Genomic DNA, 13,104 nt, shown 5'->3' on the forward strand with positions numbered 1-13,104 from the left:
ACTATACTACATACTGTAATCCCTCATGCCCCAGTAGTAATTCATAATCTACGCATGTGTTAACAGAGAAATTAGGTAGTTAACAAAAATAAGGTTCGCTGTCTAAATCAAGATCTGTTGTGACGGTTATTCGTCATAATAGATGATGGTATATTTGGGTGTGGTTGAGATTGTAGGCAAAGGGTTCGTGATTACAAAGAAAACTAGGGCTTATTCACTAGCGTCTTACTCTCAAGATTTGGCGATGCCCACAATGTGCCTACGTTACCCTATTTATAGGGGATCAAGCCGGTACGTAGTTCCTTTCGCCTAAAAAATCTAATTGGATTAGGCTACTTCTTCTGCTATCTTCCTCTTGAAAGGGGCCCAATACGATGAGGCCTAGTCTTGGGCCTTGTAAACTCTCGAGCGCCGAAGTATTACCCCAAATGTAAGGACGCGTCCCTACTCTCCAAGAGGGACAACCCGCCAGACTATGGAGATTGAGCCTTCCAGTGCGTATCTTCGAGAAGGTTCCACAAGCTCCCCGACAAGGAAAACTCGCTAGACTACAAAGCAAGACCCTCTCTAATCTTCATTCTCTATCTTCCAAAAAGGGTAATTCTTCATATTACAAAATAAAGTCTTCGACAAGTCAACAGCGGGATCCATATACACTCAAGGGCGTCACCCTAAATGGAATATGACTCCCTCTGCCCTTCTGACGTTATTTTTTTCGTGATCGAAGATGGTTCAAATGAAGTAGCGCGCCTAGAAGATAGAGCAGATAGAGCGCACCCTATCTCCTTGGCCCGGCTGCCTGGAGCTTGGCCCAATTTTGTAAACAGTTCGCCCATCATAAGCTTCTTCCGAGGGTCCGGGCCACATATCTCGTCTTCATATTTTTGCATATAATGGCATGCGTGCCATGTATATCATATCAAGTGCAAAAGATACCAACTCCATGTATACTCGGAGTCATAGCATTAGCCCGAATTCTTGTTATAACAGGCACTGTGCAGTTTCGTAGCAAGATGTTAATTTTGAAAAAACATAGATTGTGCGTAAACATACTATTCGTTGAGATCGAGTATGATTTCGTGATCTCTTGGCTCTTGCCCTTCGGAAGTCATTTGTTTGTGTCGTACCGATGCTGAATGTGCGCTCTCTTGACCGCTTCCAAGTGGTATTTCTTCATTTTACTAAAATATTTTTTGAATATTTTGAAATTTTTTATTTTTGACTAATGAATATTTTGAAACTTAAAAGAATTAAATTTCACATTTTTATTAAAATAAACTGATAAATAATATTTTAACTAAATAATAATTATTATTAAAAGTATGTGTCTAAAAATTAAGTGTTACTCCCTCCATCCCCTAGATACATTGAAGACTGGGATGCTGCACGGACTTTAATGCTCCGTAAAGTGTAGTTGTGTAATTATTTTAAAACTAGCATAATAGCCCGTGCAAGGCACGGGTATTTCTAGATTTCAATTTTTAAAAATAAAAAAATCGCTTAAAATCTTTTGCTTAACCGTATCTATGTTGTAAAATAATTAAATGCATAAATACATTTTAAAGAAGCTGTCATTTTTTGTAATCCATGCAAAGCACGCAGCACCATAATACTCTAACCATGTAAAATTATATGTAAAAATGCAGTATAAGATGTAATATAGGTTGAGGCCTGCAGTTGAAGGAGACCATTGTACACATGCCTTGTTTTTACAAAAAACATGTGGATTACAAAGTTTAAGTTTCATCTTTTTTAGCAGCTCGGTCTTTGAGCTACAGCCAAGGGTAGAGACCATGGTATTCACTTTCCTTGCTTCCATTAAATTCCCGAAAGTTTTGGCAGGCACCTTGAAAGCATCATCGACCTTCTCCCCGACTGCCAAGAGCCTTTCGCCTGACTGCTAGTACCGGCCCTACGAAGCCTCCATTGGGTCTAATATCACCTCCATATACCAAACTGATTGAAGCTCTTGTGTGAGGTTTAAGCCGCGTAAGAATTGACTAAGTTAAAACAAATGACTTTTTCCCCTCAGCAACAACTCTCCTCGATTCTTTTCAAAGCTAGCTATGACAAAACCATTGCCACATAGAGGCACAAATCACCTTAGTAGGTTCAAATAAGCTGGGAAAAAATTCTAATAACAATTAGTGTAAAGTGCACTAAATAACCAAAAGTAATATATGGGAAATTGATAGACAAGATGAGTAATAGGTGTAAAATAAATCCTGACTGGACATTTTAATTTTTGTGTCCACTGTCACCACACCACAAAAGAATATATAATATAATTTAATTTCCTGTCCTCAGAAAATCTTGTATTCACACAAAGAAAGTACCTGATCTTGAATTGCAACTGCTTGAGTAGATTGATAAAAATTCTTTGATGTAAAATGAGGTACCTGCCCACGTAAAAATTATAGGCCAAATAAAGACTAATGTGTATCTGTATCTTTCGGAAAACAAAGCACTTCTCAGGCTCATGCATTATATCTGAAAAACTAAACCCCATGTGACTATATTTTGCACAACTTATTTGCAAACTTTTTTTGGAGGATTCCAAGCCAACTTGTAAAAGACATCACAAAGAAAGAACATAAGTGCACACCGTACATATTAGGACAACTAATTAGCAAAAGAAAGGCCTAAATGCTCATCAAAAAAGTGTTTTCTCATACCTTGACAGTCATTGCCTTGTTCAGAGTGCACAAATCCAACTCTATGACATTCTTCATTTCATTAGTTGTGTACAATAGTTGAGTGGGATAACCCATAACCCTATTTAACTTCAACTTGAAGGTCAATGGCTCACGAAAATGTATGTTGATTTTCCCCACAAATCGATTGAAGTTTAAGACAACATGAAATAAATGGCCAACTGCAAGCAGAATCAAATATGCCTTTCATACAATGTTAACCAGGAACTTGCAATATTATAAATATCTTAGATTAGGTCACCAATACTAATAGAATATGAAGAAATTAGTAAAATACAGCAGAACATTGTTTCAAAGACAAGAAACTTTTAAAGATCCCCATTTTAAAATGTTTTATCCTGAGAAAATGTTTGATAAAAACAATAACAGGGTGAATTAGAATGCCATTTATACTAAACTATTGTTCTATTAATGTGATATGTTGGATCCAGTACTCTTAAATAATTACAGTAATGTAAGAACTAATTTCCGGTAACATTTTGTCGCATACCCTTAAACTCAGGCCATGTTCGTTCTTTAAACAATTCCATTTGCTGTTGATCTCCGACTCTATCCATTTTCCAGGTGGAATGTAACTAAATAGTCCTGCAATATTGTCCGTTTTTAGTAATAATTCTCAGAAGCAGTAGTAATGATACTTCATATCTTGCACTGAATGCAGCTACCTTGAACTTATAAGCTACAACACTATCTCTGTGATTCTATCTCACATAACAAAGTAAGCAAGCACGCCTAATTTAATATGCACAGCACTTGAGTGTGTAGAATCTACGAGATTCTTGGCGTTGAATATAAAGGTGGTCTAAAATTCAACCAATTTTTTTATTATATCACCGAGGAAGTAGACATACTAAGAAGGGTGCTAATGGGTCTGTTACTTAAAGTAGTTCACATCCCTGTCCGCCTGTTTGGTACTGCTCAATAATTATAGCCGAATATACCTCTTTTTCCAACTCTTTTTAGCTAATGCTAACATTTATTTTCTGGACAAAGAACTCTTTAAATTTTAGTTCAGAATTTTAAGGTCAAAATTAACTTTTCCTTGGAGATGGATTAGATCTTTTCAACCTTTACATTAGTGGAGAGATGGAGACTGACCGTGAAGCCAGGTTTGAACATCTAGAGGGTAGCAGCATATCCAGCTTGCCACTCAGCAAGACCTCCTGCCATAAGCATTGTTTTGCAGGTTTCTTGGCCACTTTTTAAGCATCCGGGATGAAGATGGTCTCGAACAAATTCATATGTCAATTAATAGACACCATAAGAGGGAGCTAGTGCAGCGATAAAAATATGAACTACACACTGTGTTGTTTCCTGCATAGCAATACACTACCGCACTTAGACTTACATTAAACGGACATAACTTGTAACCTACCTACCACATCCTGAAATTTAATTCGAAATAATGACCTAGACTCTAATCGACAATCATGATAAAATAACATCTACAAAGCCAAGTGCAGCAAGCATGTGACTGCGAAAAACACAAACCACCTCAGGAATGAATAAGCTCAGTATCAAAAGCGTGCACATCTAAAAGACCCAGACTAAACTTATTCGGATCATCGCCTCCATTCTCCTCTGACCTCTTGCATTTCCGGATTTCCCGACAGAGTCAACGGGTCCGCAAACAAATCACTGCTTCCACTAAAAGTCCTCTGCGAATTCCAATACATTCTTGATCCCTAACCTCCAGAATCCATAATCCTAAGCAAATGACATTTTAGCTTCTAGACCTCGCAATTGCATGTGTGAACCAAATAACAATGATCCATTGGTTGCGAATCACCATAAAAAATACGATGGTGTGATATTACATGATATGTAAGAACTCATTCCTATACTACTTTATATCGTATCATGTGATATGGAGTTTAAAGAAGTGGCTCACCTGATTTATTTGCAAGGTCGGTGAGTCCTTGATCAATGTTACCTATCAATAAAAAAAATCAACAATTGCATATATTATATCATTTATGAAATAAGTTATATTGAAACACAAATACAATTTATATGGCATTTATTATAACAAATAAAGGGTGACAAACGAGAGGGGCCAGAAAGCCACACTTCCTGGCCTGTATTATATACACTTCAACTAACTACTTAACTTTCAAAGTGCTAAAAGCAAGTCAAAAAAACACCAAGTAAGGGGAAACACTCATGCCAATTATTTAGTTATCTAATTATATATAGTGAAAGATCTGCCCACTAAATTGCACATAGCTGGAGTTTAAGCACACAAATATTGCATAATAAGACACAAAGTCTGCTACTTTGTAATATATAATATCTAGCAAAGTTTTCACCAATTATAATTTATTTATTTTTAATATGACAAACTGTGATTAACAAATTATTTGTCGACATCATGCAATTTATAGAGAAAACATTAAGCCAAATCATGCTCCTTGATTCTTGTGAATTAAGTGATAAAGACCTAAATTTTAAAATAGGCATTCATTAATCTGTGCGATACAAAGATTTTACGGTTCTTCTCTATCAATTCACACTACGATCATGATTAACCTTAAATGAGATCTTTTCAAATCAAGCAAAAGAATATCGAAAACCTGTACTTTTTTATAGAAAAGAAACTTAGTAAAATTCTAGGTATGTAGCCATTTAGATCTCCACTGCTACAGAGTGGTTATTTGTTGCCGAAGAAGATACGGTGTCAATAAGGCACAACATCAAAAACCCGTGAGCCCTGTTTTTTGGGATGTGTTTATACTTTATTCTAAAACTATATCATACAGAGTGATGACCGGTTCGACTTTCCCTCATTGCACAGCTTCTTCACCATCAAGATATCCATATTTTTATTTCCGAGAGTTTATAATTCCTGAATATTACCACAGCTTCCGTTATCTCATTCTCAAGCATTAACAATAAACTTAAATTATATATACAATGGTCCACAGGACCGGAACCGAGTATTTTCTTTGTAGGCGTCCATTACTCTATTTCACGAGAGACCATGTATACTGATTTCACATGCATACTATTTCCTATTGTATGAGATCATTTAGTAGCCGACAGACCATCAAGATTGAGGACACGATGAACTCAACTATTTAATTACAAATTAACAAAATTACTTTATAAATGTACCAATACTTGTTTGTCTCTAAAAACTTAAAAAAGGCTGCCAAAATTGAACATGTTATCCATGACCTTGATATAACTGATTTGGCACAATATTAATACAATCCATCAATTAGGTAAAGTAGAAACTTACAAACCTGAATTGGAAATAGTGATCAAAATTATCAGACCGACAATACTCTTCCTCCCTAACCAAAGCACCGGCTCAAGAGTTTTGATACACGCCAATCGCAGACCTAGAGATCATCATTGGGATTTTCTATAAAAACAGAATCCGATAGGATTGATATTTTAGGTGCTAATACAAGCACCAGAGACTACCTCGTATAGTATAAACCCTTGAACTCAAGAATAAAGCGAAAGCTAAGAACTTGTTATTCTGTTTTGAAATCAACCGCCCAATTTGAGGTGGAATTGGTCCTGTCAACTTGTTGTTATGCAGATCCCAGCAAGTTTCATAGAAGGAATTAAAAAAGAGATTGCTAACAATTTTGAATAATATTTTGCCAGAAGCTAGGGGTGCACACGGTTCGGGTTGGGCGGGTTAAAGAAATTTAACGACCCAACCCAATTAAATCGGGTTTTCAAATTGTCAACCGAAACCATAAAAATTAAATTCATAACCCAAACTTACAAGAGCTGGAAGATGATAATCCTCCATTACACTATATACGAGTGTTGATTCTTTTTATATTAGTGGCAATACAAGTATCAATTGGCTTTTGCCGTGAGTGGTACGTTTTCCCATGCGTCAAAAACAGAATATAGTAATATAGCAAAACCCTTTTCATAAACAATAGAGAATATATGGAAAGAAGTCAGCAAAGACCGAAGGAAAATGGGAAAAATGTGGGGAACTTACAGCCTTGTAAGATCCAACAAATTGGTGACTGCAGTAGGAAAAGGCCCAACAATAGAGACTGCATAAACTTCCCTAAAATTGAACAAACTCAATATCAAAATCTCTTCATGTTCATCGCATAGAGAAACACATATCCATGGGCTTCCATTCAGCATTAAAAGTAAAAAATTGCACTCACAATGCAGTAACTACTCTGTAATCACCCTGAGTAGTACAAGTGACACCAGACCAAGGAGGTAAACCCCCATCCCCACAAGGATCATCTCCGACCCAGGAATACACCACCCTCCACCCAAGAGATGCTTTAATTTCATTAAGAGCTTTCACTGCATTCACAAAATGCACGAATTAAACAAAGCACAAAAAAAACTAATAAAACCATACTCACCTATTATGATATACACGCGATGTATTAACTATCAAAAACGAATACCAAATGATGCACAACTCCCAGTAGTGCTCAATTACAAACAGATCAAGCAAAATTTATAGCAAACTAAACTCGTATAACTACGAAAAAAGTCAAATAGCACTAATTCTATAGAAGCTGCAAACACAGAATTAAACCTAGTATTAATAATTTAAAAAAAAAAAAGCAAAACCTAATTTAAGCCTATAAATAAGAAACACGCGATTCGTATTACAAAGCAGCACAAATTACACAGTCCGGGGAAAAGTAATGATGATAATTTAAATATAAGCAGGCAGTGTAAAGTAAAGAGAGCAAATGAGTAGCAGATCGAATCGAGAGAAACAGAAATTACCATCACGCTTGATCGTTTTGCAGAGAGCGACATTGAAAAGCAAAGCGAGCATAAGAATCAACTGAAATGCATATTTCACTCCCATACTTGAAACACAGATCACTCCCCCTTGTGTATTATTTGTGTGTATAAAATATAATCGGCGTTAAGTTCATGCCAATTTGAAGCCTAGATTGTCAACTATGGTGGTGCGGTAGTTTATAGATCTCCCGCGTCGGTGAATTTGTTGGCGACGAGGATTGAGCGGAAGATTGTTTGGAGCAAATATTTGCAATTCGACTGAAACTTAGGTTCGAACTGAAAATATGGTTTCGAGTACTGTATTTGCTCAAGAGTTAGATTTGGAATTGAGGCTCGGATAGGCTTCTCATAAGTATATGCTTAATAATTTGCTTAGGAATTAGGTAATTTATTTGCTCAGGAGTTCGGGTTGGCATGTACCTGTTCTGCTATAATATATACTAGCTTATAACCCGTGCAATGCACGGGCGGTTAACATATTTGTTATTTTATTATATATATTTTAAAGTTACCAAATTTTATTGTAAAAATAAAATTATGATAGAATAACATGGTTTAATAAATTTTTTACTTAACAGTTGGATAAATTCTTCATAGTTAAGTCCGTCAAATGGCTAATTGAAAATTAGGTCGAACATATATATTTTAATGAGAATGTTAAAATATTTTTTTTTACATGTTATAATTTAAGGTGGCCTATAAACTCAAATATAAACTAACCAATCAACCTTTGATATTTCGTTATTAATAATTAATAATATGGTATAAAACATACGCATGAAACCAAATACCTCCCCATCATACTAACCTAAATTTAATGTTTTGGTTTAATTGATAATAAAAAATATACTATAACATGTTATAAATTCAAGAGCTCCGTGGGTCGAATACCAAACGATTCACCAAACTCAACTAACTGACCAACCAAGTGAATTTTTATTTTTGGCTTTAATAATGTAATAATATATAGTATATGACAGATTTGTAATATTTCTTTTAATATGAGATCATTAGAGTATTTAAAAATAATGTTATTAATGTATTTTGGTTGAATTATATCACATGTTATTTATTAATAATTATATTTAATGATATTATATTTTTATATATATGGCGCCCGTGTTAATTGTAAAAACTCGGTTTTTTTAGTTAGAAAATCTAAAAAAGATAAAGCGTTTTGATTAAAAAGACAATTACTATGTTGCTCGATATTATTTTAGAAGATTGAGTTTTTTTTATCTAAAAAATATATAAAAGATAATATATTTTAGTTAAAAAGAATAATTGGTTATATATATAGATAGGCCCGTACTTCGGCCCAAGTACCGACCGTTCCACCAATATAATAATACTCTCTCTATTTTTAATTATTTGACTTTTAGACTTTTGGCACACATCTTTACGTATAAATATGTCGCCCATGTCCGTATTAATTGTAAAAGATTAATTTTTTAGTTGGAAAATTTATAAAAAGATAATATATTTTAGTTAAAAAAGTAATTACCATGTTTATCAATGTTATTTTAGAAGATTGAGTTTTTTAATCAAAAATATAAAAAAGTAATATATTTCAATTAAAAGGATTATCTGGTTATATAGATAGGCCCGTACTATGGCCCAAATTAAAAAGAATAATTGGTTATATAGATAGGCCCGTATTTTGACCCAAGTACTGACCTACCAAACTTTTAATGTTTCAGTTTTAAAAGGATTATTATTAATTGGTTATATAGATAGGCCCGTACTTTGACCCAAATTAAAAAGAATAATTATTTATATAAATAGGCCTAGAATAATTGGTTATATAGATAGGCCCGTATTTTGGCCCAAGTACCGACCGACCGACCAAACTTTTAATATTTCAGCTTTAATAGTATAGTATAGATAAGTAGATTTTCTTTTTCTGAATTAGAGTTTGGATGCTAAATTTTTATTTTAAAAAAATTAAAAATGAGTTACGGAACAATATTTTATAAGAGCATTAAAATGTGTGTCAGACAGTTGAAAAAAACCATATAAAATTATATAGAACGAGTACTTATTTGAAAATATGGAGACATGAAGTAAGTGTTAGCAAATGCAGTTGGAATATATCAAATCTAGGAATCGGAAAACAACAACACTGCAAAAATCGCATGCATGGATTGGGTGTATCTAATGACACTTGCAAATCATAATTATAATTGAAGTGATTGAAGATGGGTGTACCCGTTGACACATGTAAATGAAAATTATGATTGAAGTGACTGAAGACGACAAGAACAAGATTGCAATAAATTGACTAAATATGACAAGACGGTGACAAAAGTTTCCTCCGACAGTCCCCCTCAGGGTAAACCCAGTAGTGATCCAAAGATCCAAATTTGGGGCAGATTACCCCAAATTCTCCTCCAGCAGTGATCTAAAAAGTGATCCAAATTTGGATCAGTGAACAGTACTGATCCAAATTTGGATCACCACTGTTCACTTATCCAAATTTGGATCACCTACTTTATTATAAAATAATGATTTTGTTTTTTTTTTGATAAGCAGGAGCTAAAATTATAAACCATTCTCGGAGAGTCTTACAAAATGAGGCTTCTTTGAGAAGCCAAAACAAAATGGCACAAGGCCAAACCATAGTACCCTGCAGCAGAAAATGAAAGAAACCCCGAGAAAGTACATCTTACAACTACTTAGGCCTAGGAACTAGGTACGTAAAATAGACTACATATCACCATCAACAAGGACTGGAATATCAAAAGGAGACTATGGAACTAAATCAAACGCTAGAAGCCCTACGGGTTCTCTTGTTCGAGGGCTGAGGTGCATCCTCATCCAGTCCCATGAGTGTCAACACCGAGTCAACCGGCATGAGCTTCATTTTCTTCGAACTCATAATATTAGCAACCAGACGATGTTTATCTTCAAGCATGGATTCAAACATGCCAAGAGTGTCGAGAACAGCGTAGTGCAGAATGTCCTGGGCGAAGAAACCATTAGCCACATGAGTTTCAAGGTCAAGAACCTTTTCACCAAAAGCATCAGAATAGTGCAGTAGAGCACCAGAGTCAAGCATTTCTATTGCTCGCTTGGACAGATGGCCATCATCATAGAAAGCATAATCTTCGTACATTTTTGCCTTACCCTTGTCACGATCCCCAAACATAACAGCAGCAGACTTGAACGGGGAAACCTTGAACACAGGAGGTTTCTGTTCGCAGGATGGAGTTTTAAAAGCCCAAGAGAGGAGAGAGTCTTCCTTACCATGTAAAAAGCCGATATCCAAGAAAGCATTTTCCATGCCTGTCTCATCATCCACGAAAGAGGATGAGCTGATCCTACGCTTGGGATGATTAGCAGGAGGTGGTGGACCATCCACGACTTCATCCATACCCAGGTTTGGAAGGAGTTCGACCTCTGGGTTGGCAATGATCATACCCATGTCCCTATCCAATAGGGAACTGTAAGTTTCCCACTGTCTGCGGACCTGGAATCTCCATGAAGCTAGAGAAGTGGTCAGGCCCATACTCAGCCAAGTATGTTGCTACCTCATTCATGTGCTCCGGAATCCAAGAGATGCGACGATCAGTTTCTCCTTCCACATAATGGTTTGCATGTACAGTGTTGAATAAGTGAAAAGCCTCTAGCTGCTCCTCAGGAATAGGTACATGCTCTTGAAGCCTGATTAATTCAAAAACATCAAGGTGGGAGGTCTCAATGTGAGTGACCTGTAAGTCATGCTCCTGGGCATATATGCAAGCCGACTGGATCCCTGCCATGAGCGCTTGTTCCTCAGTGAAGTTGTTAAAAGGTCCCATGGCTCCCCAGACTTTTCCACCATGTTCGTCCCGCATTAGAGCTCCAATACTTTTGGTGTTGCCATATATCGATAGTTGCTGCACCACCACACAAGCCACATTGATCTTGATTGTTTCTTTTTCTGGAAACTCCCATAGGTGTTCCATCAGAAAGAGATTAGAAATGTAGTAGTAAAATAAACAGGAGTAGAGATGAGAGAGGTGATGCAGAGGAGAAAACAAAGACGGGTATGACAGCATATATAGAGAGGTGCAACCAACGGCATGCTCCACTGTATATTGATGGAAATTCTGAAAGACAGCAGTGGAAAACTGAGAAACGTGGGAGGAAGCTTTACCCAGCGGATAAAACTTATAGAAACCCAAACCGAAGGCTAGGAGAAAGGCTATTCTAGGGACTAGTTGAATTTAAAATTTTGCCCGGGAAAGATGGAACTAGATAGGATAGAAAAGAGAAGCCTAAGATAAGCTAAAAGAAAATAAAAAATGAATCCCTGGAAAGAAAATGGGTGAAGAAACGGACATAGGTCTACTTAAATAGAATCCACTGCCCAGCGACATGATAAAAAAGTCTTGTTCGCTCCATTTTTCTCTAACATGCCAGCCTCCTCATTGATTACAGAAGGAACAAAGTGCAAGCAAACAGATTTCTCTAGTAGGGTTTGCACATTAAATGTAGTGGCCAACAAAGGGAATGTTCGATCCAAACCCTCATGAATGCTGTCTATGGCCTTAATTGAACTCGAACATAGAACCACTCTTTTGTTATGCAGGATAGAGTACCTGATAATATTTAAGACATGCAACATGGCAGGGATCTCAGTGCAGCAGTGGGTCCTGAGAAACTGTAGATGATTCTGCCATCCTTATTTTTCACAAATCCGCCAATTCCTCCTACCGTGACTCCCATACTGTTAGAATACCATGAAGCATTAACCATGCAGACTGCATGATAGTTAGCCATTCTGATTTTCCAGAAGTTTGAGACGTCTAAGTGGTGATGAACAGATATTGCACCAACCGGGTTGACTTTCCACAAAGGCGAGTTAGAGAAAAGTAGAATTTTGGAAGCTGTTCCCCAATTCGAAACCCTTAACTGTATTAACTCCTGCATTGCTGAAAATTTTACACGAACTTGATTGAATACTACGTCGTTACGAGCAAGCCAAATCGTCCAAAGGGTTGCTGCCACAACTATTTGCCAAATTCTGTTTACATGTTTTTGACTGTACAGCTAGAGAAGAGAGAAAATATTGAGTCTGTGTCTGTTAAGTTTTTGTGCGCTGAGATTCCACCAGTTCTGTACAAATGGCCACGCCCTTGTTGCTAGTTCACATTCCCAGAATAGATGATGAATAGTTTCTGGGCTGGAAGAGCACCACCGACAGCACGGGCTCATAGCATGCAACCTTTGACTAAGTATTGAGGCTGTGGGTAAAGCTCCCCATACAAGTTTCCACAAAAAAATTTGTATTTTCGGAGGCACCTTTAGCTTCCAGATTACATTCCAGTTATGACATGGCCTTGAGTAGCTGTCATCTGAGGATCGAATCAACTTGTGCGCGGTATTTGAGGAGAAGCACCCGCCAGATGTTTTCCAGATTAATTTATCATCATCGCTTGTAAGGGTGACCACTGCTAGTTTAGAGACTAGCACATTTAGCATACTGATATTTTCAGGAGTTAGAGTGTACATCCAAAGTGATTCATCCAAAGGAGAGGATCTGATCTTGAATAAGACTTCTGTCACAACCGCATGTCTTTGAGAGGACTTTCTATACAGGTCAGGGAATGAGACAGAAAGTGAGGAATTATCCAGCCACCGATCTTCCCAG

At 36.5% G+C, this 13,104-nt stretch overlaps 2 protein-coding genes across 3 annotated transcripts; both read right to left on the minus strand.

The window, feature by feature from the left end:
* Positions 1-1,609: 1,609 nt before the first annotated feature.
* Positions 1,610-4,599, minus strand: LOC135150582 (uncharacterized). The gene is made up of 5 exons (XM_064087033.1): positions 3,813-4,599; positions 3,205-3,299; positions 2,676-2,875; positions 2,337-2,399; positions 1,610-2,064 (listed from the first exon to the last, which is right to left on the minus strand). Exons 2-5 carry the CDS (start codon positions 3,269-3,271, stop codon positions 2,029-2,031), a joined length of 366 nt encoding a protein of 121 aa, XP_063943103.1. The 5' UTR covers positions 3,272-3,299; positions 3,813-4,599; the 3' UTR covers positions 1,610-2,028.
* Positions 4,600-4,604: 5 nt separating this feature from the next.
* On the minus strand, positions 4,605-7,787 carry LOC135146746 (uncharacterized). 2 transcript variants are annotated; one of them, XM_064087034.1, is made up of 6 exons: positions 7,449-7,787; positions 6,863-7,010; positions 6,685-6,756; positions 6,144-6,242; positions 5,960-6,058; positions 4,605-4,647 (listed from the first exon to the last, which is right to left on the minus strand). In XM_064087034.1, exons 1-4 carry the CDS (start codon positions 7,531-7,533, stop codon positions 6,197-6,199), a joined length of 351 nt encoding a protein of 116 aa, XP_063943104.1. In that variant the 5' UTR covers positions 7,534-7,787; the 3' UTR covers positions 4,605-4,647; positions 5,960-6,058; positions 6,144-6,196. The 2 variants fall into 2 exon arrangements, with proteins under 2 accessions (XP_063943104.1, XP_063943105.1); XM_064087035.1 differs by lacking the exon at positions 6,144-6,242 and having other exon boundaries at positions 7,449-7,785.
* Positions 7,788-13,104: the final 5,317 nt, after the last annotated feature.

Source organism: Daucus carota, chromosome 2, assembly GCF_001625215.2.
Source record: "Daucus carota subsp. sativus chromosome 2, DH1 v3.0, whole genome shotgun sequence".
In the NCBI taxonomy this organism is placed as follows: domain Eukaryota; kingdom Viridiplantae; phylum Streptophyta; class Magnoliopsida; order Apiales; family Apiaceae; genus Daucus; species Daucus carota.